We start from the raw sequence: 26,986 nt of genomic DNA, 5'->3' as shown, positions 1-26,986 counted from the left end.
TGTGTCCCGGATGGAAAGTCGATTTAGCGACATCCCGTGTTTGTTCTACTGGTAACCCTGCTTTTCAAAACAAAACCGTAACACATGATTAGAAAAAGGAGAAAAGGTTTTCATTGGCCTGACACGACCATACCATATAAATTATTTATGTCAAAGTTAAACAATCGTAGGACAGAGAGCTTTTTACAAATGTTACAATAGGCTTTGAGCGATGACGTCACATTTGAAGCTATTTTGGGCAAGTCGGCCATGTTGGGATATTTAAATTTTTTGGGGAACTCCAAACTGTGCTCCACCCCCTGCTACGGCCTTGGATTTCCTGGATATGAATTAGCGCGTGTCGAAGAATCTCACGTAATTACACACAAAGAAAGCGATTCATTTTAATTGACAATTTTCTTCCATGCACATTACTCTACTTGCAGAAAGCAACTTGTTAATCTGGCTATTATATAAATATTTGACATAAAGAGAGATAAATAAGACATTTAAAAGTAAATTTAAACGTGCATGAGCGAAAGAGGAATAATTAATGATTCAGGCAAACAAACGTCAAAGGTTTTTTGTTTTTAATTTGTCACTTTTTACGTTGATGAATCAGAACCAGCGTCGGACAGACAGCTTTTTGCAAATATTACAATAACTGTTTTTCTGAAAAAATGTGGATAATAAGTATAAATCATGGGATGTTTTAACGAGGACTGTTTCAATAAATACGAAAAAAGGGAAAGGACTTAGTAACTTAGACGACAATGAGTGAAAGAGGTGACTAAATAATAAATGATTCAGGCAAATAAACGTCAAAAGTTCTTCGTTTTTAATTTCGGGAGGCCACAGGTCACTTCTTGTCTTTGATTAATCAACAACTTGGGTTAAGTGTTTGCTAAGGTAAGAAGAAGTACATTTCTATTCCTACGTAAACAGTAACGTCGTCAAGAGAACTATAATGTACGATTTCAGCCACCGCCCAGGTTTCAAAATCCTTTTTTTAGGGAAAGGGCGTTGCCAATCAAGCTTTCTTTGGCTCAAGCTTTTTCAGTACATGAGTACGGATTTTAAATTCTTCCAGATCGCGCACCAACGAATTCTACTAGACCCGAAAACCGCAGGTTTTAGACAAATACAATCCTGGCGGTGGCAAAACTCCTCTAATGATCATAAGAGGGCTACGAGCTTTGAACGCTATCAGTGAAAAAGATAGTCAAAATAAGATAATCAATGTCGTTACAATATTATTGGCCACTGCTTCACGGCCTCAAAATTGTACATTTCTTAACAAGCACAAAATGATTCGCCCTCAGTAGAGATTGTCATACCGTGTTTGTTCTTTATTCCTTTTTATCTATAAGGGTCCTTCACCCCTTTTTAATAATTTAGACAAGAACCCTGTTGACCCCGCGTAAATACCTGTGAACCACTTAATAACACCTGAAATTCGACAGTCATTGTTTTTCCCGAATTCCGCCGAACAGAACGTCTTTTTTTTTTAATTAAAAAAAAAATCTATGTTTTTTTTTTGTCCTTATCGGTAGAGGCAACAAATTCGGTATTCATTGGTTCTCAAAGGTCGGCCCTCCTGTTTAGATTAAAAGAAATAAAAAGACTTAAAAATTGTTAATTGTGCATCTAGGATAAGCTGAAAAGATGGCACGACCTCGCTCTCGCCTCGTCATCATTCTGTGCGTACTTCTCCTTCTGCAAGAATTCAGTGAAGGCAAAATCAAACGGTGGCCCATCGATAAATCTAAACATGATTACATTCAAATGGATACGGAGAAGAAGGTGGATGAAAATGACGATACCGACGATCTAGAAACAGAACAAGACGGAAATAAAGGTGATCGTCTTTTTTTTTTTTAGTACAGACTACAGCTACCCTCCCTCTCAGGCGTTTTTAGGCAGGCGTCGCTCACTCCCCTAGACCCTTCGTGCGTGTAATGTCTACTGGGATTCCTGAGGGTTTGCTTGTGCATTTGCAATTTGCGCCCCTGTGTTGTGACGTGCTTGGCAAAAAGAAAAAAATACTAAATACTTTATAAGTAAATGCAAAATTTTTGGTTTAATTGTAACTGCCATAATTTAATAACACTGATTAGTGCAAGGAAGGCAAAATGCAACAGTTCATTTGGCGGGGAAGGGGACTCTCCATAAAAGCAAATGGGTGGGGTTAAAAATTGCTTTGACTGCCCTCAATGTTCTATCCAAGCTCGTACACAGGGGGGTGCACAGGGTGTGCGCACCCCCCCCCCCCCTTGGCAGCCAAAAAGCTGGACATTTCTTACTAAGGAATCTTCTATGCTTTTTCCATATGATACCTATGACTGCGCAACCCCCTCAGCCAATCCTCGGTACGCGCCTGCTATCAAATTGAATTTTACATCTCAATAAGTCATATTATCATGAACAGTATTACTGTATACATTGTTTAAGGCATCTATTATTTCACGTGGTGCAAAGAAAACAACAAGACCTCTTTATGCTATCATAATGTCAAGACAAAAATATGTTAAAGGGCATTATAGAACTTCCGGGTGTGTGTATCAAATACATTTTATTGATAGCAGTTTAGTTCCATCATATGTATCTTACCTTTACACACCAAGTGCAATTTCTTTGGTGGTGTAGGCTAGCATAAAGAAATCACCAGCAGAGCTGCAACCTGTAATAGAATTCAGGAAAATTGAAAATGTGTGCCTGTAAAATCTATATCTTAATACTGTTTGACCCCCCCCCCCCCCCCCCCCCCAATGTGGTATCAAATTTTGGTGCATCCTCCCTTCGACACTGGGCGATTATGTACGCTCGTACGAGCGAATTTCAATCGCCAACTGAAAATCGCCCTGTCTGTCTTCTCCCGCGGCGGCGACGTCTGATTCGTCTGGCATTGGCGATTAAATCTGACGATCACCGGCGATGAATTCGTTCATGGAAGCATACAAAATCGCATAGTGTGTCAAAGGCTTTTTAATTAAAATTATTTCACACGAAAGTAGGAGCATATTCCCCAAGTGGAGGTAAGGTACTCTCTGTCCCATTATTCTTACTCATTTGCTGTCTAAAACGTGTCTACAGAAAACGAGGTGCCGAAACTAAAGCCACAAAAACAAGAACATGAGAGCCCCGGGAAAAAAGGTTTGTATCTTTGTACATCTGGTCTATCTTTTATTATCTTTTTAAAAAATTGCTTTGTCAATAAAGTCTGAATAGCAGAAGATCTGTAGAGGCAAAAGTTGTCGTTACCAGCAAGCTGAAGAAATCTTTCTATACATATGAGACAACCGAGAAAATGTAAAATATGTCATCAACCTGTTCCCAGGGTCTTGTGAGTGATTTCCAATATGGCGTCCTCTTCGTCAGCTAGACAATTTATTGAAAAAAACAACGACAAAAAAAAACTATGGACGACCCCGATATGCCTTTCTATTTTCTATTACAGCCTGGATAAGTGCCGTGTTCAAGGGTTTGAAGATTGGAGGCGAGGTTGCAAATTTAGTGGTCTCTGCAGTGTCGTTGTCTGCGGCAGTTTACAAGGCTGTTCACGGTTGCTGTGGAGAGCTCCAGGAGCCTGAGCTATGCGAATACGAAAAACAATTTGAAGCATTAAAGACAGAAATCCAAGAACTTAGTGTCCAGGCCGATGATTTACAGGTCCAAGGTACGCACGCAGCTGCGTAGCCAGGTTTTTTTTAACAGAAGGGAGCCCAAAAAGCCCTTCCAAGGCATTTTTTTTCTGTTTTTTAGATAATGTCTCATACATTTACTGTATTTTTGGCTGCTAGAAAGCCCTTCCAAGGCATTTTCTTCTGTTTTTTTAAATAATGTCTCAAACATTTACTGTATTTTTGGCTGCTAGAAGGGGGGCCCGTGCCCTCTTGGCCAGCCCCCTGGCTACGCCCCTGGCACGTAGACAATAAAGCACGACCCAGGCCTTCAAATCAGGGATGGAGTTCCAAAAAGGGAGGGCAAAGCAAGAGCTTCAAGAAAGGGGGACGGATTCATTGTATTTCCGTGTATTTCCTTTTATTGCTTGGTATTTTTAAGCCAAATACCTGAACATAAGTGGGTTGGGGGGTGCTCGGCCCACCCCTAGATCCGCCTGTGAAAATCTTATATTACATTATTTCTCAGCAACGCCTCTGGTCTTCTTATGAATATTGTAGTCTCCCACGCAGTCGTTTTGATCTCTGTCACGCTAAGCGCTTGGGCTGACATATGTCACCGCATGTGCTAGAGGTTACAGAGCGTGACAGAGGTTAGCTCATGCAGGTCAGAACGAATGCATAGAGGTTCCTACGACCAGTACAATACAAGATAGGGGTGCACGCACCTTGCCACGTTAAACCTTTAAGATATGAAGACGTCGGTTGAAGACAATGGAATTGATTTGGCGATTCTATTTTTTGTCTGTTTCTGGATATAAAATTTCTGCATTTTCATTTAAACTATTTTGGAAAATATATGGAAGTGCAAAAGCGTTTTTTGTTGGCCCGTCGCCGTTGTCACAACTTAAAGCCCCTCTTAACTAAAGACAAGAACAAAAACACCATCAATTAGCGGACTAAAATGAAATAGCTTTCCATTACTTGGAGAGGGGTTACATGCCCCATACAAAGCCCTGTACCCTGTATTCTTGTTTCTTGTAGCTGAGCATGAGCAGTTATGGATTGGAGAAGATATTGACGAGTTCGAGTCTGTCGTTACTCGACTTAGACAGATCGACGACGAACAGCAACGATACGTCTTGTCCATCCACCCGTCCGTACGCGTTAGCATGAATACCGGAGTGGCGGAGATCAAGGTATAAAGTCAGTTGTGTCGGTGCGGATACAGGGAAAGCATCCAAGGGAACAAAAATATTGAGAATAAAAATGTGGAAGTTAAAATCCAGTAAACCCCTCTGCCGGAAAATGTTTCACAAATTGATCGATGGATCCGCGCAGGTTTTAACATACAAAATAAAATACAAAAAGGCAGTGTGCGGCAGTCAATACATTAGACTTATTGAGCTAAAACCATATGCCTGCCTTCGCTTTTTCTGGACACTGCTTCTCCACCATTTCTTCTCTCGCAGTCAAGACTAAACACAGGTAAAACTCTGAAAATGTCTAACATCTAGCGCTAATCCAGAGGGAGGGAGAAGACTCCAGCCATGCACTACTAATAAACTTGCCAAATTTTACAGAAAATAATGAAGGAGATGAACAACACAGCTGAGGATATCCTATATACCGAGATTCTCGGAATTTACCAGTCAAAGCTGGACAATGCGCTCAACATCGCTTTTCCTGCCCTCGCCCTGGCTGTGCCTGCTGGAACAAAACTTTATAAGATGATTCGTAAACGACAAGCCGCTAGTAAAATATCCCAGGTACACAAACATCCTTCTTGTTGGGAATCTCATGATGATTTGACGAGGGCCATTAGAATTCAGTTCTCGCACAAATGTAAAGTGTTAGGGCAAATAGAATCGCATTATTAAGGAGAATATGATTGGCGAGAACCAACCTCTAAATCTATCTCAGGTGTCGACTGAGGAACACGTCAGCCTTAAGGTATCTGCGTCCGACGCACCATCAACTGTAAAACAATCCAAAATCGGAAAATTTGTAAGCGGCTTCAGGACACGAATAACAAACACCAAGACTCAATTGAACACACGCTTCAGTAAAGCTTTCAAGATGGCCAAAGCTTTTAAGAATGGATTATCTTTTGGACTCGACTACGCAAGCATGGGTAAGTTAGGAGAACATACAGAGAGACCGACAGACGGACGTATAGACTCCGTACCAAGATGCATGCATGATTCTAGCTGACTTTTGAAGTCTGCCGGTTGATATATCTCTATGAGGGCCAAGTTAATAATTCTTTTTTTCCAGGATTCCTGGTGTTTAGCTTGATTGATGGAAGCCAGCAGTGCAACAAAATAAAGGACGAAGCACAGCAAGCGCTTCAGAATGTCACCCTCGCCAAGACCACGATTCAGGGACAGATTGCTAACATCACCGAAGCCCTTGGAATCATGAATGAGGTTTGTATAATGACTGGAGTTGTATCACGTTATGCCAAGATCTAAAATCCAAAAAATTGTCAAAAAAGAAAAGATTATCTTTTGCTTTTGCAAGAAAATCACCGTAAATGACTTTGTCAAAGGAGAGCTGAGAGCCATAGGGTCCAAATGCGACCTGCGTACAAGAGTCGTGCATAGGTGCTAACTGACTTAGAAGCTCGTCTCCTTTTTAGTTTTTTAACGTTTCCTAAAGGAAAATGTAATGTTTTGTGTATATACGCTGGTATATTTTCAAGAAAAGTGCAACCTTCCTCTTTCACCAGTGTCACCTGCGTGTTAACGCTGTACATTGGTAGGTCTAGAAACTCAAGAACTCAAATGGTATACCTTGCAATAACAATAACATTGCTTTCTTTGAACACTTACTATCTCCTTATTTCAGGCTTGGGACTTTCTCAGAGGAAATTTGACTGACCAAACGTTTCTTGATTCCCTAAATAATGTCGGTGTCATGGTTTCTGAGCTGGCCAACCGGAGTGATGATATGAAGACGGTGGCAGATACCATAGAAAAATTTGCTAATAACATCAAAACTAGCACTGGCTTCAACGAAACGTACGACTTAACCAAAGAATTAGATAACCAATTGAGTAGGTATGTAGGGATGGATATATATTGGAGCTAATTATGATGGCAACAGGGGGTTCCGAGGGTAGTTAATTTTCGTGTGCTGTCGTTTTGAAAGAAGCAGCAACCAACAATTTCTGGGAGCTATGGTAGTTTATTTTTTGCTGTTATTATTCCCATAAGGACCTGTAAAAAATATTGTATAAGTGTGTAGTGTAGGTGCGAATGCATAATTTCTCGGGACGAGGCATCATTCCAAGAGTGCGAGGCAAAGAAGGCAATATATAAACAAATGGATAGCGGATATTAATGTATTTATTTCATATACATTTATTCTAAATTTTGGCATAACATCCAACCTGAATACCATTGAGAATGATACATTTCCAGTGTACTTTTCATCAAACAGGGTGGGTTTCACCGTAAGCTGTTACACGGCCAAAAACAGGATAACTCAACGTATAATCGGGAGCTGCCGAGAGGGAAGAGAGGAGAAGACATTCGACGAGTTGTACCAAGAAGAGCAAGCAAACTTCCAGCCTGGAGACAAGAATGACCCAGAGAATCCAGACAACTGCTGTGACAAGATCGGATTTCGCTACATCCGTAAAGAAGACATCGAGAGAGCTTGGCGTCAAGTAGCTCGCAACGAGAGTTTGAACGCCAAGTGTAAACTCAACAATAAGGATTTAGTGTCCTTGGTGTGCCTTCAGAAAGCAGAGTGGTGGTCGGCTCAAGAGGCGGTAGAACAGTTAGCAGAAGAAAGTTTGACGGTAACTATAGAAGAAGTTGAAGAGATCTATGAGAACTGTCCGCTCACGGACGAAGATAAGCAACAGGTCTGTTCGGAGAGGAAGTCCAAGAGCGATCAGGACATTGCTGAAGACAACGCCTGGAACCTGGAAGCTGTCACCGAGGTGACGTGCCCGTGGCCTCTGACAGAGAGTCAGAAGAAAAAGGTCTGCCTTCTTCGTAAGAGATGGGATGACGCTAAGATTGCAGATTTTATGAAGGTTGGTATAAGACAATTACTAAACAGACAAGCTGTAGAAAAACTAGAAGGTCTGTGTAGGCGTTGTAAAAACAGGGGGACTCTTTTTGCTTCGGCGAAGGGCCATCACTCGGAACGTTAGCGAAACCAGTGTTTTTTCAGGGAGTAATTTAGCATTGTATAGCTTGATTTATAACATAACGTATTTCATTACATATAACCTGATTTATGTTTTCAAGGTCGATGTCGCACTTATCGAGGCAGTCGAATGCCCGCGTCCTTCCCGGGACTCCGATGACCGCAAGACCGCGGGTAAAGGTAGGTCCTTTATTGTAGTAGTGTATAGTCATCATCGGTTGGTACTCACTCCCAAGTGTGTCATTGTGATAACACCATAGTTATCAACTAGTTATCTTCTTATCTTTATTTGCGTTCGTTCACAGAAAGCAAGCAGAGACGCAAGGAATGGAATAAGACGAGCGTAAATCTTTAAAAAAAAACTCTATGTAATTACATATCAGGGGCGTGTCTAGAGAAATTCTGAAAACCCTACTGTAAAATTCACACTTAATGTAGATCTTCAGCCTGATGACTTACGGACATTGTGCCAGAATACTGAAATATTTTGCCAAGCTTTCACAACGCACCCCCTCCCCTTGTCAGATTAAAAGTGGTGGTTTCATTTTCAATAATATGATACCTACGACTGTGCCCTTCCCCCCCCCCCCTCCCCATCCTTCCCCCTAGGAGATCTTGGGTAAGCACCTGAAAAAGTTTGAGTGACGTGAGATTTTCGAGGCTGTGTCCCGGATGGGAAGTCGATTTAGCGACATCCCGTGTTTGTTCTACTGGTGACCCCGTTTTTCAAACAACACCGTAACACAGATAATGACTTACCATGGATGTATCAAGGACCGTAAATATTGTATTTTAAAGGCGCTAGAAAATCCATGAAAACATGCCGAAGCTACTTTCCACCGCTATTCGCTGAGACCAAGGAGAATATAGAGAATACTACGGCGAATGCTTTTATGCCTCCCAGCTCCTTCCTGGCTTTTCAGCTGGGGTTAGAAGTCAAGCAGGTCAAGAAGCTAGCTTTAGAGTACTTGGGGAAAAATCAGTTTGATGTAAGTACAGTTTTGATTACTGAGAGTGATCCGACGTATGCGTTTCTGGGCCCGGTCGCACTAGCAAGAGATGTCAGGGACATTTTAGGTGGATAAGCATTCGCCGTTCCCTCTTTGATTATAGGTGACAATATACCGGATCAAAGTTACTCATTCTTGCGTTAAAAAAATTATCGTGTAGACAATAAAATCGTGTAAACAACAGCTGGTTAGAGAAGAATGCTGAGGTGCAACACATGGTGGGCCAATCCAAGTGTACAATTTATTCCAAAATTTCGCGCCCTGTGCTGAAAATGACCTGTTTTGATACCGCTTTGTGTGGGCTTGGAACTAATTCATTGAAGGAGACCGCCATGTTTAATTTCGCCTTCAAAAGAGCTAGGAAAGTAGAGACAACTACCCATGATTGGAGCCCACTAGATGGAGCTTTCCAATCGCAGCTATTAAAATCAGTAGGGAGCTAGAGCGAGAACTCCACGGCCTAAAATATCGTGTATTTTTATTTTTGAATGCGTTTTTCAGACTCTCGACCTGGTACTCTCGACTCTCGACATTTACCCAGACTCGAAGGCAGACAGAAACTTACATTGAAATGAATCTGTCTCACTAATGTCACGCACGAGACTGTGATGTTAGCGTTTTAACAGCCTTAAATCACGCTCGGTTTTTCCCTTTGTATTCTTGCTTTCAAGACTTTCTACATAATCCCCTACGGTGTCATTGAGAGTAGCAAATCTATTGTCAGCACAATTTGCGATAACTTCGTTAAACGTCACCTCAGTGAAATAATTATACAAGAATATATTTTAGCACTATCCGAGAATACCACATACTTAATAAAACCCCGAAAGGTACAGCAAAACTTACAATAATTTAGTTTTTTGTGTTTTTGTATTTACACTCACGGGAACCCTTCGTCTAATTTTTCCCGCGTTTTTGTTCTTCTAACTCGCGGCCGACACCGGGAGTATTGTTGATAAAGCTTTTGCATTATATTCGTCGTGGCTAAAACCAAGAAAGAAAATCGACACATCTTAACACTTTTATAATATAAAGACAAAACGATGGACGGAAGGACAAACGATGTGTTTGGAAAAAAAAGGTAAGACTTCAATTTAAAAACTTCGACGGAGCTATGAAAAACTCGTGTTGTTATTTCTAGCACTCAATAAGATTAACAGTTGAAGCCATGTGAGAGCCTTTCCTAACTAGTAATTTAGCTAGTTTGTTCATCCATTATCCCATAAAAAGGATAGGAAGATCATGTGGTAATTGTGCGATTGATTGTCAGTAAACAAACGTCGCATTCTTCCTAAGAAGTGAACTATAATACTCAAGCTTTACAAGGAATAACTTTTTCCCTGTAAGCTTAATTAAATAAAGAACGATTTCTCATCTGGAAATTCCACATCACATTTAAGTTCTGCCAGCTCTTTTGTGAAAGATATCAAGCGAGGACCGGTTTTAGTTATTTTGTGAGTTCGAAGAACATTTGAAATTTAAAATGAATTTTGGTTTCTAGAAAAAAAAAGGTTCATAAGGAGTTACAGGTTTTTAAAAGATCTGCTTTACCTACACATTTCCCTTTATGTATATGATTCTTTTTCTACAGCTTTTTCTATAAAAAAGTCTCATCTGGCTCATCAGCCCTGTTTTGAACGATTTACATATGTTGATTTTGCATTTTCCCTTATGTTAAGCGCGGGAGCGACATCAGCGACGTTCGTGCAGTAGATCCCAGAAATGCGGGGTTGATGGTTGTGACTGAGGTCATCATTACCTTTTGCATTCCTTTGCTCCCAAACAACCACCTAGAGAGCCCTTAACTGTCGAACTTCCTCCAGGGGATAAAGGGGTTCATTGCGGGAAAGCGCAAGCCAGCACGCCAAGTGTCAATAAAGCCGCGCTCAAAACTGTTGCAGTACCATTTACCAGTGACTCTGGCCAAGTAGTTATGGGATTAGTACTTTTGGATTCAGGCAGCGAAACTACCCTTGTAAGAACTGGGTTTGCAAAGCAACTGGGGATATCAGGTCCTAGGCAAAACCTAACCGTTGACACAGTAGGGGGGGTTAGTACCACGGTCAAGTCAGAGCGCGTGCATCTACCATTTGCATCATCTGCGGTTAAAGGAACTGTGAGCGCGTGGACAATAAAAAGCATCTGTGCTCCTGTCAGTGCTATTGATTGGTCAGAGGTCAAGCGACGCTATGCGCATTTGTGTGATGTCCCAGTAGAGAACACGGGCAACGGGACGGTTGATGTTTTGTTAGGCCTCGACACAGCAGCCTTAATGGCCCCATTGGAAGTCAGGAGGGGTGGGGTCACAGAACCGTATGCTGAGAAGACACCGCTGGGGTGGGTTATCGCGGGCCCAGTCTCAGACTCCGAGGGTGGGGGAAAGCGCATACTCCGCGCACACGTGTCAGAAGCCGAAGACGACACAAATCACAACCTGCGCATGTTCTGGGAAGTAGACACGTTTGGCGTCCGCGTCGAGGAATCACCACCATACAGCCGCAGCGAACAGAGAGCCTTGGATGCCTTGGATAAGTCATGCCGACTAGTGGATTCAGGTTACGAGTTAGCGCTCTTGTGGAAACCTGACCGACCTCCATTACCTAATAACTACGCCACAGCCTTGAGTCGCCTAGAGTCAGTGGAGCGTCGCCTGCAGAAAGACCCGGAGCTGGCGCAAGGGTATAAGAAAGCGATCAGCACGTACGTCGAGAAAGGGTTTGCCTGCAAGCTCTCAGATGAGGAACGGGTGGAGGATACAGAGCAATGGCTGCTACCCCATCACCCGGTGTTGTCGCCACACAAGCCTCTTCCAAGAGTCGTGTTTGATTCAGCCGCAGTGCACGATGGGATCTGTCTCAACGACTGTCTAGAAGCAGGGCCTAGTCTACATAACGATCTACCAGGCGTTTTGATGCGTTTCCGTGAACGACCTGTAGCGCTCGCGGGTGATGTGTCAGACATGTTTTGTCATGTGCGCTTGCGTACAGAGGACCGCAAGTACCACCGCTATCTTTGGCGAGATCTAGAGACGGACAAGCCGCCTGATGTTTATGAGATGAATTGCCTCGTGTTCGGAGATAAGTCGTCGCCATGTGAATCGAACTTTGCCGTCCAGCGTACGGCTGAAGACAACAAAGAGCAATGGCCAGACGCCGCCGCCGTAGTCAAGCGCGACATATTCGTTGATTACTTATACACGTCCTGGGAGGATGTCGGAGAAGCTGTAAAGCTGCGCGAGGATGTTACCGCACTTATGGCTAAAGGGGGATTTCCCATGCGTAAGTGGATGTCGTCGTCTGCCGAGGTGTTAGCTACCGTACCGGAGACAGAGCGAGCCGTCCGTAACGAGGCCCTAGAGATGTTAGAGCTGCCGCAAGGTCGAGCGCTTGGGGTGCGATGGGATCCTCAGTCAGACACCCTCGGCTTTGCATTTGCACACGTCGAAAGACCCCCCGCAGAAGAAACAAAACGGGGTGTCCTCAAGAAACTAGCGGGATTGTATGACCCGTTAGGATGGGCAAGTCCATACGTGGTTCGCGCCAAAGTCATGTTGCAGCGTACATGGTCACGTGGCATAGACTGGGATGAGTTACTACCGTCAGATCTGCGCTTAGAGTGGAGCAAGGTGGAGGCGGAGATGGTTGCCCTAAAGTCCTTTGTTGTCCTACGCTACATTTACCGTCAGCCCAGTAAGTTAAGGAAGAAGCAGTTAGTAGTGTTTTGCGATGCGTCTGAGGAAGCATGCGCCGCAGTCGCCTACGTGCGCGCAACGTCGACAGTCGGGGAAGTCACGTGTCATCTAGTCATCGCAAAAACGCGCCTCATGCCGTTGAAGCCGATCTCAATCCCGAGAGGGGAGCTAATGGCGTGTCAGCTAGCCGTACGACTCGCCAAGGCCGCTTGTATACAGCTCAGTTTGAGTATGCGAGAGGTGATCTACCTTTCGGACTCCACTACCGCACTGTGGTGGATTCGTGGCGAGCCGAGGAATTTCAAGCCGTTTGTCGCCAACCATATAGCTGAGATCTTGACAGAGAGTGACCCCATCCAGTGGCACCACGTACGAACGGAGATGAACATCGCCGATGTGGCAACAAGAGGAGCCTCCGCAGGCGACATACAAGCCAACACAACTTGGATTGAAGGGCCGGATTTCCTGAGGTTACCAGTGCACGCTTGGCCGATAGATGACGTTCAAACCACTGCACCGCCGTCGGAAAAGTCTGAGATGCGAAAGAAGGTCCTGAGAGTGCAGCAAGAAGCAGACGCCCCTTTGATCGACCCTGCTGCGTTTTCCAGTTGGTTAAAGCTGCGCCGAGTTACGGCCTGGATCCTGCGTTTCCTGTATAACCTGCGCAACCGAGATAAGCCCAAGTTGGGAGCACTAAGCATTGAAGAGTTGAAGACAGAGAAATTGAGTCGTTGGAGAAGGGACAGCCAGTTCCTCGAGCAAGTCGCATTGCAAACCTCGACCCACAGCTTGTAGATGGAGTTCTCCGCGTCGGAGGGAGGATAGACCGGGCCGACATACCATGGGAAACGAAGCACCCGATAATCCTCGACCACGGACAGGACGTCACACGCTTGATAGTCACCGAGTACCATCAGAAGCTTCGCCATGTTGGAGTGGAGCATGTCTTCAACCACCTACGCGAGAGATTCTGGATACTGCGTGGGCGGGCAGAAGTGAAGGAGTGCACCATTAAGTGCCCACTGTGCCATCGCCGTCGCGTCCAGCCGATGACCCAGAAGATGAGTGACCTTCCAGCCGTTCGTCTTGCTGGTGTCAGCACGCCGTTCAAGCATGTAGGCTTAGACTACGGGGGGCCGTTTCAAGTTCGTGTTGGTCGAAATCGCGTGGAGAAGCGTTACGTGTGCCTATTTACGTGCCTGCACATGCGCGCCGTGCATCTAGAGACCGCGCATAGCCTCGATACAGATTCCTTTATTATGGCCTTGCGTCGCTTTCGCGCCCGCCGAGGTAATCCTGTCAGGATTATGAGTGACAATGGTTCGAACTTTGTAGGAGCTGAGCGAGAGTTGAGGGATTCACTCCAGGAGTTGAGTCAAGAACGAATCGCAGATGAGCTCAGTGTGCACGGTGTCAAGTGGGACTTCAATCCGCCTGATGGGCCTTGGTTCGGTGGAGCCTGGGAAGCGTTGGTGAAGTCTACCAAGCGCACGATGAGAGTGATGTTAGGAAACGTCCTTACAGTAGATGAAGTCTTCCGCACTGTTCTCGCCGAGGCAGAGTCTATACTGAACTCGCGTCCACTGGTGTACGGGGGAAGTGTGTCATCTCCTACTGATGTGAGTGTGCTAACGCCAAACCACTTCCTTCATGGATGTGCGTGTACAAATTCCGCGCCCGGTGAATTCAGCGAGAGAGATATGCCACTTCGTCGTCAATGGCGCCACAGTCAGTACTTGGCCGATCAGTTTTGGCGCCGGTGGAGAAGAGAGTACGTGCCACACCTGGTCCAGCGCAGCAAGTGGCGTGCGATACAGCGCAATCTTCGCCGCGGCGACCTTGTGTTGATCGTAGAGAGAGATGTACCCAGAGGCAAGTGGCGCTTGGGACGAGTTCTGGCACCGATTGCTAGTCCTGATGGTCTTGTGCGATCTGCGGAAGTCGCAACTACGAAAGGAACATTGATCCGACCTGTTGGGAAGCTAGCGCTCCTGGAAGCAAGCCAGGAACAGTGACACTGTTATCACCGAACAGCTAAGACGATAGTTACGTTATTGCTATTGATATTGAACTGTGTTAGATAGTGACGTTTCACCCCGGATCACGTCACAGGTGGGGGTGTTTTGAACGATTTACATATGTTGATTTTGCATTTTCCCTTATGTTAAGCGCGGGAGCCCTGTGTCCAAACCGCGCGGGACTAGGGATGGGGTTGCTTTGTAATTTGTACAGTTCGGTTTTGTCCACCACGAACTGCAACGAGTTTGCCGTTTTTTCTTCGTTTAAAATTAAAAGATACAGTCCCTCAACAGTCGTCGTCGTCCATATCAAGCCCCTAAAAAACAGACTTCATAATTAAATTACTAATTTTCTATTCATAATGTTACTTGGAATTATTTCTAGATATAAATGGTTTTTTTAATAAAAAAATTCTTAGTTGCAATTTGCATTAATGAACTCCACAGGGGTTTGTGAGAAATCTACTTTTGAAATAGCTATTATTTGAATCTGAGATGATATTTGCCAAAATCAACAGCACTTTACTCTCATTATTAGTCAACATAGTAAATGGGTGTATAGAATGTACCATTTGACCTTTTATAAAATTATTTTACAGATAATTTGGCACTATACATATATTAAAACAAACTGCATCTTTCTGTAATGCCACACCGAGCCCTATTTTATGTTTTAGCACAAAAATAACAGATGTACATACCCTTGACACCCTGATGCTTCAATATGGGTCCATGGACCACCTCCAGGAGGGTCAGTGTTTTTTACAAACCATACCCAAGACATAGTGTCAATTCAAATAGAGTGGTAGCCACAACAACACAGTAAATAATGTTGATAAAACTTTTATTACCCTTTTACTGAAAAGAAAATTATAAAAATTAAGAAAATCTAGTAGTGCGATGTGAAACGAAGAAAGGGAATTTGGACAGTGTAGGCAAGTATGGAGCACATTCACTGGCAAAAGCAATATGCTTATAGAAATGTGTTGTGTGCTGATATGGTTTTAAATGTTGAAGAGAATAAAAAAACACCCATTTTGCTGTAAAAAAAACTATAATTCATTTTCAATTCTTCAATATTCTGTAATCAATGATACCTCCAAATACACCCAAACAAGTTTTTTCCTTTTTAAACAACAAAAATATACCCATACATATCCCACTCTACACCTGTGCATCACGAACTCTTCTATGAACGGCTTCACTCACACATTACATATATATACATACATGTATGCATTAAGGCTAATAAGCCTCTGGCTTCGGATTTTCCCTTTCAATAAAAGATTGATTGATTATTATAATATGGCTTAAATAGATTGTATGCTGGCTCCGCTTTTAGGCAGTGCCTAAATCTATATATTATTTTTAAATGCATTTTTCAGACTCTCGACCTGGTACCCTCAACTCTTGACATTTACCCAGACTCGGAGGCAGAAAGAAACTTACTTTGAAATGAATCTGTCTCACTGATGTCACGCACGAGACTGTGATGTTAGCGTGTTAACAGCCTTACATCTCGCTCGGTTTTTCCCTTTGTACTCTTGTTTTCAAGACTTTTTACATAATCCCCTACGGTGTCATTGAGAGTAGCAAATCTATTGTCTTCCATTTTGAACGCTTTGTATTCAATTTTCACAGTAAAATTTCATTCTCTCGCTCAATGGAGCTCAATAACAAAAGTGACATGCAAAGCTACCCGTCTCCCGCGTTGCGATTGAAGCCATTCAAGTGCAGTGAAAAAATATCGTTCGTCCAATCAGAACCGCGAACGACTTCTTCACGGTGAAAAAACATCGTTCGCGCCGGCACAAAAAAATATAAAAATAAGAAAACTTGGAATATACTAAGATAAAGCAGTGCCTTCTTGGTAAGGTACTATGTGTTTATGTGTTTTCGAAGCTATTTTGTCAACTTGCAGTGATTCAAGTGCTGGAAAAAGAAGAAGAAGAGAAGGCCAAATTCGCTGTTTACTGGCTACTGACTACTGGCTACAAAGAAAAAATAAATACTTAAAACGACAGTGCCATTCTTAAATGTAATTGAAGTAAGCTAGGATTGGGACAATGTTCTTGTCCGTGTGTTTTTGCTTTCTGTTTTTCGTTTTTTCGTAGTAGAAACTACGTTTTCTTCGGTTAAATAAGTGGAATTTCTTCAAGACATGGAATATATATGTAAAATAATGTAATTTCGTATTTGTAATTACAATGTGCGCAGATACCTGTTATTTAGATTTGTCTGCAAGAGGTACATTAAACTATCATTCGAGATCTATCTATCTACTCTTCAAGTGGCCGGGCCAAGTAAGGGCTAATACTATCTACGCTAACCGGAAAATGTTTATTTGCTTGCCCAAATTTACAGGAAAATATCCCAAACCCATCTGTTTTGCCGTCGATTTTCGAATTTGTGAAACACTTCTGTGGGACCTTGTCGGACCACATAGCTGTTGTTTTGTCATCTCTTTTCTGATTGGCTATTCGTGCGCGCGTGATTGACATGTAGGATCTATGAAATTCATATAGCCGTTGTTGAGTCTCATCGGCCGAGCCGTATATCGACGTAAGGCGCCGCCTCAAAGAAACGAGATTAAATCGAGCCCCTAGCGAATATAACCCGTTGTTGCTCTTCAGGATTTTTGGTCCTAACGACATATCGAGTCAACCAACGCTGGTACTACCTGTAAAACCACAAAGGAGACAACGCCGAGTATTTGATAAAGGGCTAAGGTCGACGCGTGTTGAACATTCCAGCGGCACACTGTCAGAAATCCCAGATCATCCTATCTATAGATTTATCTAACAGTGATTGGTTATCGTGCAAATAATCATATTCTACAAATCTTAACAACTTTGAAATAAATCATGTTTGCTCAATTAGTATTAGCACAATTAGTAAACGGAGAAAAGGTTTTCATTGGCGTGTAACGACCATGAAATTGATGGTAAGCATTTAAATTATTTATATAAAGGTCAAACAATCGTCGGACATTTTACAAACGTTACAATAACAGTTTTTTCTAAACAATGTGGACGTGTAATAAGTATATATCATGGAATGTTTTAACGAGGACTGTATCAATTTCTACTATAAATAGAAAATACGTAATTTGAACGTATATGAGTTAAAAAGGTTACTAAATAATAAATGATTCAGGCAAACAAAGGTCAAAAGTTCTTCGTTTTTAATTTCGGAAGTCTTCAGCCACGGGTCATTTCTTTTCGTTGGTGGAATCAACGACTTGGGTTCTTTGTGTGTCGTTAACTAGCACCTAAAACGGCGCGTTTGCTAAGGTAAGGAGAAGCATGTGCAGGGGCGGATCCAGGAACTCCAAAAAAGAGGGGGGGCGGATTCAATGTTCTTCCGTGTATTTCCTTATATTACTTGATTTTTCTAAAGCCAAATATCTTAAAATAGGGGGCCTGGGCCCGCTCGGTCCACCCTTAAATCCGCCTCTGATATGTCGATTTCTAGGTAAACAATAACGTCGTCAGGAAAACTATAATGCACGATTACAGCTACCGCCCAGAAACCAAAATCCGTATTTTTTTAGGAAACGGGCGTTGCCAATCAAACTTTCATTGGCTCAACACCAAGAATTTGGTCATGAGCATTTTCAGTACATGAATACGGATTTTAAATTCTTCCAGATCACGCACCAACAAATCCCACAAGCTCCCAAAACCGCGGCGTTTAGCCAGTTACAATCCTGGTAGTGCCAAAACTCCTCTAATGATCATAAGAGGGCTACGAGCTTTAAACGCTATCTGAGAAAAGTGTAGTCATGTGACAAAATAATATAATCTTTACGATTATATCGGCCACTAACACAAAATAATTCGTGCCCACTAAAGATTGTCATTCAGTGTTTTTGATGCTTTTTTATCTATGGAGGTTTTTCTATGGAGTCCATCACCTCTTTAATAATTTGAACAAGAAGCCTGTGGACCCTGCTTAAATACCTGTGAACCACTCAAAACACCTGAAATTTGACAGTCGTCGTTTTCTTCCCGAATTTAGTCGAATAGAATTTCGTATTTTTTTTATTTCTCCACTTGTTTAGCTTTGTTTTTCTCTATTTCTTTTCGAAATCTTTTCTCTATTCGGTAGAAGCAGCAATTAATTCATTGGTTCTCAGGAATTACGCGACAGCCTTATTTTTCAATTTTCTTGGCCGTCCTGTTTGCCGTGCGCGCTCAAAATAGATATTTAAATAAATTCAACATTAAAAGAGTTTTGTTGTACATCTAGGATAAGCTAGAAACATGGCGCGGCCTCGCTCTCGCCTCGTCATCATTCTATGCGTACTTCTGCTTCTGCAAGAATTCAGTGAAGCCAAATTTAGACGGAGACCCATCTATGAATCGAAACATGATTACATTCAGACGGATACGGAGAGGGAGGTGGATGAAGATGACGATGACGACGATCTAGAAACCGAACAAGACGAAAATAAAGGTGATCGTCTTTTTTTACTCTTCTAGACCCTGCGTGCACAACTGACTGGGTTACGAGGGATTATGTACGTGTATTTGCAATTTGCTTAGCGCCTGTGTTGCGACGTGTTTGTGACAATTTTTTTTACCGTATGTAAAGCTTCTGGTTTTGTGTAAATGCCATAATACCTACCTATTTCACAAAAGGTTGACAGTGCAAATGGCAAATGGCAAAAATGGCAAGTGGCCAATGAGCTTATGGGCACTAATTATTCGTAAAATTAAAGGTGTTAAATAAAGTCCAGCAATGTCACAGCCAAGCATTGGTAACCTCTAATGGATAATTGTTTTGATTTATTCATATTCTTCAAGACGCATGGTTACGTTCGGTCGTAGAACTGCCATTTGCCAATCGCCATTTGCACTGACAAACATGATTGAACTGTTTATGCTATCATATTGTTTAGACAAAAATATTTTAGAGTGCTATTTAGATCATCCGGATATATATCAGAATATATTTTATTGATAACAGTCTAACGCCATCATGTATGTATACATTATCCTATACGTCACACTCCAAATGCTCATTTGCTGTCTAAAACGTGTCTACAGAAAACGAGGTGCCGAAACTAAAGCCACAAAAGCAAGAACATGAGAGCCCCAAGAAGAAAGGTTTGTGTCTCTGTACATCTGGTCTACTTAGGTATTATTTTTTAATAAAGCTGCTATGTCGATGAAGTCTGAATAGGTGAAGAAAAAAAGAAGAGCTGTAGAGGCAAAAGTTATTGTTACCAGTCCTAATGATTGTGAAAATTTGACATGTCATTTGACATGTCAGCTTGTTCCCAGGGTGGTCCTTTGGGTAATTTCCAATATGGCGTCCTCTTCGTCAGCTAGACACGATATTAAACATTACCATATTATTAAACGTGACCTGAGGATCACGTGGAATTACCATTCTATTTTCTATTACAGCTTGGATAAGTGCCGTGTTCAAGGGTTTTAAAATTGGGGGCGATGTTGCAAATTTAGTGCTCACTACAGTGTCGTTGTCTGCGGCTGTTTACAAGGCTGTTCACGGTTGCGGCGGAGAGCTCCAGGAGCCTCAGCTAGACGAATACGAAAAACAATTTGAAGCCGGAAAGAAGGAACTCAAAGATCTTAGTGACCAGGCCGATGATTTACAGATCCAAGGTAGGCATGAAGACAATAAAGTTTGACCCAGGCCTCCTCAAATCAGAGGTGGATCCAGAAGTTCCAAAAAGTGGAGGTCTAAATAAAGCGCTTCAACAACAGGGGAATTAATTGTTTTCCGCGGGTTTTCGTATATTTCTTGTTATTTTTAAGCCAATTATCTGAAAAAATAGGGGGAAGGGGTGATCGGCCCACCCCTAGATTCCCCGGCAACTCCTCCAGGCGGCTAGTTTATGAATGATCTCTGTCACGCTAAGAGCTTCGGCTGTCACGCTATGTGTTTAAGGTTACAGAGCGTGACAGAGGTTAGCTCAAGCAGGTCAGAACGAATGTGACAATGAATCAAGGTTATTACAAACAATAACAATACAAGATGGGAGTGTGTGCGCACCTTGCCACATTAACTTAAAGCAAAAAACACCGTTGCTTGGCAGGCTAAAATGGCTTCCAAAATTGTTTGTGGAGGGTTACATGTCCCCTGCTAAGGCCCTGTACCCTGTATTCTTGGTTCTCGTAGCTGAGCATGAGCAGTTATGGATTGGAGAAGATATTGACGAGTTCGAGTCTGTCCTTACTCGACTCAGACAGATCGACGACGAGCAGGAACGATACATCGAGTCTATCCACCCGTCCGTGCGCATTAGCATGAATAACGGAGTGGCGGAGATAAAGGTACATTGTTCGGTTGTTTCGGTGCGGATACAGGGAAGAGTCCATCGGGCAGATGGACTCTTTTTTCTAAAAGATTTAGAAATAAAATTGGGAATTATTGGTTTATGTTTATGAAGCCTTGCCCCATTCGATAGATAGGTTATTACAATGTGGTATTCTACGGCAGATGAATGTTGGACTCAATGAGCTAGTACCGCTTGAAACAAAGATCTTTTTTGATCCCTGTTTCTGGTAAGACGGGTTCTCCACCATATCTGCTCTCGCAGCAAGACTCAACATAGGAATATCCCTGAAAACGTCTAACGTCTAGCGCTATTCCAAGGGAGGGGAGGGGACTTCAGTCATGCACTACTTGGGCATGGGAAACAGCAATAAAATTGTCATATTTTACAGAAAATAATAAAGGAGAAGAACAACACAGCTGAGGATATCCTATATACCGAGATTCTCGGAATTTACCAGTCAAAGCTGGACAATGCGCTCAACATCGCTTTACCTGCCCTCTCCCTGGCTGTGCCTGCTGGAATAAGACTTGCCAAGATCATTCGTAAACGACACGCCGCTAGAAAAGTATTCCAGGTACACACTTGAAGATCCTACTTGTTGGGAATCGCATGATGATTTGACGAGGGCCATTAGAATCCAGTTCTCGCATAAATGTAAAGTGTTAGGGCAAATAGAATCGCATTATCAAGGAGAATATGATTGGCAAGAACCAACCTCTAAATCTATCTCAGGTGTCGACTGAGCAACACGTCAACCTTAAGGTATCTGCGTCCGACGGACCATCAACTGTAAAACAATCCAAAATCGGGAAATTTGTAAGCGGCTTCAGGACAAGAATAACAAACACCAAGACTCGATTGAACACACGCTTCAGTAAAGCTTTCAAGATGGCCAAAGCCTTTAAAAATGGATTATCTCTTGGACTCAATTACGCAAGCATGGGTAAGTTAGAAAAACATACAGAGAGACCGACAGACGGACGTATAGACTCCATTCCAAGATGCATGCATGATTCTAGCTGACTTTTGAAGTCTGCCGGTTGATATATCTTTCTATGATCGCATGGTTAATATTTTGTTTCAGGTTTTCAGGTGTTTAAGTTGATTGATGATAGCCAGCAGTGCACCAAAATAAAGGACGAAGCACTGCAAGCGCTTAGGAATATCACTCTCGCTAAGACCACGATTCAGGGACAGATCGCTAACATCACCGAGGCCCTTGGTATTATGAATGAGGTTTGTATAATGACTGGAGTTGTGTTGTGATAGGCCAAGATCCAAAATTAAAAGTTTTCTCTTGCAAGAAAATCACCGTAAAACCTTGTCAAAGGAGAGCTGAGAGCCGTAGGGTCCAAATGATACTTGGTACAAGAGACGTGCATAGGTGCTAACTGGCTTTGAAGCTCGTCCCCTCTTTTAAATTTTTTTAATGTTTTCTAAAGAAAAAGGTAACGCTCTGTTTGGTGTGGTTTTTGAACTCCACAACTCAGATGACATACCTTGCAATAACAATATTTTGTTTGAACACTTTCTATCTCCTTATTTCAGGCTTGGGACTTTCTCAGAGGAAATTTGACAGACCAAACGTTTCTTGATTCCCTAAATAATGTCGGCGTTATGGTTTCTGAGCTGGCCAACCGGAGTGATGATATGAAGACGGTGGCAGATACCATCGAGAAATTTGCTAATAACATCAAAACTAGCACTGGCTTCAACGAAACGTACGACTTAACCAAAGAATTAGATAACCAATTGAGTAGGTATGTAGGGATGGGTATATATGAAAGCTAATTATGATGGCAACAGGGGGTTCCGAGGGTAGTTAATTTTCGTGTGCTGTCGTTTTGAAATAACATCAAAACTAGCACTGGCTTCAACGAAACGTACAACTTGACCAAAGAATTAGATGAACAGCTAATTAAGTATGTATGGATGAATAGAGGCCGAGTTTTATAAGAGGTTATTATGATGGCGACAGGGTGTTCCGAGAATGGTATTGTTCGTATGCTATTGTTTTGGGGGTGGCATCAACCCACGATTCGTGGGAGCTATGGTAGGTTCTTTTTGCTATTATTATTCTCAAAAGGAGAGTGGATAATGTCGTCCGGGTACGCTTCATTACGGCATCCGTTCCGAAATAAAAAAATTGTTTAAATGAGAGATCCTACTTTAAAGAAGTTGAGGTCTTGCAGGTGCGGATAAATAATTTCTTGGGTCAGGGGTACAATTTCAAGAGTGCAAGACATAGAGTGCAGTTTATAAACAAATTAATACAGGAGATTTTTATGTCATATAGATTTCATCTTAATTTATTGGAATAAAGAAGCCCTCCCCCTTTCCCCCTGAATACAATTAAGAATAATACATTTCCAGTGTACTTTTCATCAAACAGGGTGGGGTTCACCGTAAGCTGTTACACGGCCAAAAACAGAATAACTCAACGTATAATCAGGAGTTGCCGAGAGGGGCGAGGGCGGAAGACATTCGACGAGTTGTACCAAGAAGAGCAAGCAAACTTCCAGCCTGGAGACAAGAATGACCCAGAGAATCCAGACAACTGCTGTGACAAGATCGGATTTCGCTACATCCGTAAAGTAGACATCGAGAGAGCTTGGCGTCAAGTAGCTCGCAACGAGAGTTTGAACGCCAAGTGTAAACTCAACAATAAGGATTTAGTGTTCTTGGTGTGCCGTGAGAAAGCAGAGGGGTGGTCGGCTCAAAAGGCGGTAGAACGCTTAACTAAACAAAGATTGACGGTAACTAAAGAAGAAGTTGAAGAGATCTATGAGAACTGTCCGCTCACGGACGAAGATAAGCAACAGGTCTGTTCGGAGAGGAAGTCCAAGAGCGATCAGGACATTGCTGAAGACAACGGCTGGAACCTGGAAGCTGTCACCGAGGTGACGTGTCCATGGCCTCTGACAGAGAGTCAGAAGAAAAGGGTCTGCCTTTTTCGAGAGAAAGGATGGGATGACACTAAGATTGCAGGTTTCATGAAGGTTTGTATATTTGGAAAGGCAACTTTTTAACAGGCGACCTGTGGAAAAACCACAGGCGCCCCAAGTTCAGACCCTCAGAGGAGGGTCCGCCGATAGGTATTGGCGGACCCTCTTTTGAACTCCCAAAACGGCTCAAATGGGAAACAAAACGACACAGAGACTTTTTGTAACACTTCAGCCTTTATTATACACCAAAATCCACAACTAATTATTTTATTTTTTAATACGTTTCTATGTACATATATAAACTTAGTATCGAAGCGGTTTCATACGAGAAGACCACTGAACTTGGGGCGCCCGTGGAAAAAGTAGGCGTAGGCGTTGTGGAAACAGGGGGACTCTTTTTGCTTAGGCAAAAGGCCATCACTCGGAACTTTAGCGAAAACAGTGTTTTCGGGGAGTCATTGAATAAAACTTGTATAACTTGATTTATAACATAACGTATTTATTACTTACCAGAACAGGAACCGTCACCTTGTGTTGATAGTAAATGTAAAACAGAAGAGCTTATTTTACAAAAAAATATATTTCTAGATTCACTTTTTGCTGGGTCTATAAAGTATATTAATAAACGTTAAAAACAAAAAAAAGAATAATTATTTGAGTTATTTGTAATCACTTTAAGTATTTATGCAACAGTCTTCAACAACTTAGTTCATATTTTTCAAAAAATAGATATCTCATGTAAATCAAATCCAACATACAGTGCCTCCGTTTTCAAATTCATCAACATACAGTTCAGCTTCGATGTCTAGCTGTGGAACACGTTTCATGTGTTTGCTTTTCTTACTTAACTCAGGCGAAGAAATTATGATAGACACATTTTAAAAGTCCTAAAACCAAGTTCTTGAGCATATCCCTAGCTAACATGACGTCTTTTACATAATTCTCGTACCCTAGCGAAATACGTCTTTGCTAAACTTTCTCGACGCAAGCAACCCAATCTATATCTTCATTTGTATTATCAGACACATTTCAGGAGGCCAAAAATCAAGTTATTGAATGAACTTCCTAAGCATATCCTATTCCGGGCATAAATTATGATTTCTAGGCGACACTTGTTAAAACACAATTCGATTTTTAATCCATTGACCTTCCCCATCATCAGACAAACATTGCTTGTTTCTTTACACTAAACTTTTGCCTTTAGAACAGATTCATGCCCTTATCTCCAGGCATGTCGATATAATTAGATATCTCGCACAGTTAGTGAGTTTTCCGAATACTACAAACTAAGGGTTTTTGGAATGTTTATCTTGCGCCTGCAAGAATTCTCGTTCAAAAGTTTGTGCAGGTTGATGACCCATACCGCTCGACCAATCAAAAACGTTTTCCCGACAGACGTAACGCTTATAATATTAAGGATATGCCGTTTTATTTTCTCAAGGTCGATGTCGCACTTATCAAGGCAGTCGAATGTCCGCGTCCTTCCCGGGACTCCGCTGACCACAAGATCGCGGATAAAGGTGGGTCTTGTTTACCATTTAATCGGAAATTCCGGTACTTCTGGTTATTTTGTATATGGTACAGATTCCTCCCACTGGAAAATTTCCGGAAAATATGGAATTTCTTGAGAGAAATGCTTGAGAAAAATTGCTTGAGAGTATTGCTTGAGAGAAATTCCGGAAAATCGTGTACCATTTGCAGTTTTCCATAGAATATTTGACCGAGGCCCCCATCGGCAACTAATACCCAGGAGCATAAAAGTAGAATTTCTGGGTGGAGGAGCAAATGGTGCATAAATCATCCCGGAAATTCTGAAATATAGGAAACTTTTTCTTACCATTATGGTATTCCGGAAAAACTTGGTTCTCATTCCGGAATTTCCGATTAAATTGGTAAAACTATCGCACTCCCAAGTGTGTCATTGTGATTAACACCATAGTTTATTTATCTTTTATCTTATTATCTTCATTTGCGTTTGTTCACAGGAAGCAAGCAGAGACGCGAGGAATGAAATAAGACGAACGTAGAATCTTTATTAAAACACTATGTAATCGCATATCAGGGGCGTGTCTAGAAAAAAAAACGCATAGTGGGGTCCAGAGTTGGAATTCATTGATCACGGGTCAATTAAGTTCAAATGGGCATCCTTAGCCCTAGAAATAGGTCACTAGATACATCTAGAAACTTTTTTATTCAAATACATACATAAAATTAACCGTCTTCTTAACTACCAACAAAGGGGTCAACCGGAGTCGAACCCATCTCGTCACATGAGCATAGTGGTGTCCCTCCCTCTGGACTCGCGCCTGCATATATGGATTTCACTTCGTTCACCTTACCAATAGTGCAACATCAGAAATAAAAGAGAACTCTCTTGAATGCGTAATCAACTCATTGATTAGAATTAGTGAAAATCAGAGAGAATACATCTGCTTCTTCTCGAACTGCCTCAGTATGCACAGCCGTGGTAAGAACAAGTTTTAATTAGTAGACATGTAATAATCATTTATTGTTTTTGCGGTCTTCGCCTTCACCATTACGAGTATAAACCCCCAGCTGAAAAGTATGCATTTGTACCGAACATTCTGCACTAACAGGCCCATACACAGGTTTTTCTCTGGGGGGAGGGGGGGGGAGGGAGCAAGTTTTCTGATATAAGCCTGACCACCCCCGAAAGAACAAAAATAGATTTTTTATGCCTTTCATTGATCTCCAAGGGACGTTTATCGTCGGATTTGGCTACAAAAAAAGTCTGACTTATTGATTGATGGCTTACCAGAGTGATGCCATACCAGAGCTTATGCTTTATAGTTTTTTTGACAAACAGCACGTCTATTGCCCTATTGAAAAACCGAAAATGGACTTCCGGCCGTTGTGTGCGTGGGAGGAGGGGGGGGGGTGCGTTCGCACCCTCCGCACCCCCCCTGGGTACGGGCCTGACTAAACAAAATTCAATCTATGGAGTAAGTGATTACCTACAGTCCCGTAGCCAGGATTTAGAGCGGGGTGGTTCGTTTTTTCATTTCAGCGGACCAAATTTCCGGTATACCCCTCCCCTCGCCTTTACATTAGGCAATCAATACTTCAAATAAATTCAATCTTTTATTTAGAATATATTTTAAAGCTCCCTTAATAGGGTGCTTTTTAACATATAGCGATAATCATCAAGATGATTATTTAAAAAAAAAATTTTTTAGTCATTTTAAAGACATATTGATGTGCACGGTAATCCATCCAAACGTTATATGT

The 26,986-nt window shown here is 42.2% G+C and overlaps 3 protein-coding genes across 4 annotated transcripts; all 3 read left to right on the top strand.

The window, feature by feature from the left end:
• Positions 1-815: 815 nt before the first annotated feature.
• On the top strand, positions 816-8,295 carry LOC116619309. Its single transcript, XM_032383989.2, has 12 exons — positions 816-888; positions 1,631-1,837; positions 3,073-3,132; positions 3,437-3,655; positions 4,644-4,798; positions 5,183-5,368; positions 5,523-5,733; positions 5,877-6,028; positions 6,450-6,661; positions 7,044-7,647; positions 7,865-7,943; positions 8,069-8,295. Exons 2-12 carry the CDS (start codon positions 1,645-1,647, stop codon positions 8,116-8,118), a joined length of 2,121 nt encoding a protein of 706 aa, XP_032239880.2. The 5' UTR covers positions 816-888; positions 1,631-1,644; the 3' UTR covers positions 8,119-8,295.
• A 1,331-nt stretch (positions 8,296-9,626) lies between these two features.
• LOC116619366 lies at positions 9,627-26,116 on the top strand. 2 transcript variants are annotated; one of them, XM_048730831.1, is made up of 12 exons: positions 9,627-9,854; positions 18,734-18,940; positions 19,534-19,593; positions 19,897-20,115; positions 20,633-20,787; positions 21,181-21,366; positions 21,525-21,735; positions 21,877-22,028; positions 22,341-22,552; positions 23,185-23,791; positions 25,179-25,257; positions 25,723-26,116. In XM_048730831.1, exons 2-12 carry the CDS (start codon positions 18,748-18,750, stop codon positions 25,746-25,748), a joined length of 2,100 nt encoding a protein of 699 aa, XP_048586788.1. In that variant the 5' UTR covers positions 9,627-9,854; positions 18,734-18,747; the 3' UTR covers positions 25,749-26,116. The 2 variants fall into 2 exon arrangements, with proteins under 2 accessions (XP_048586788.1, XP_032239980.2); XM_032384089.2 differs by lacking the exon at positions 9,627-9,854 and adding an exon at positions 17,647-17,775.
• Positions 10,707-13,259, top strand: LOC125563025. The gene has a single exon (XM_048727623.1). The coding sequence runs from the start codon at positions 10,707-10,709 to the stop codon at positions 13,257-13,259; it is 2,553 nt and encodes an 850-aa protein (XP_048583580.1).
• Positions 26,117-26,986: the final 870 nt, after the last annotated feature.

Source organism: Nematostella vectensis, chromosome 1 (genome assembly GCF_932526225.1).
Source record: "Nematostella vectensis chromosome 1, jaNemVect1.1, whole genome shotgun sequence".
Lineage (NCBI taxonomy): Eukaryota > Metazoa > Cnidaria > Anthozoa > Actiniaria > Edwardsiidae > Nematostella > Nematostella vectensis.
Note: the sequence above shows the minus strand (reverse complement) of the source record. Positions and strands in the feature narration are given on the sequence as shown.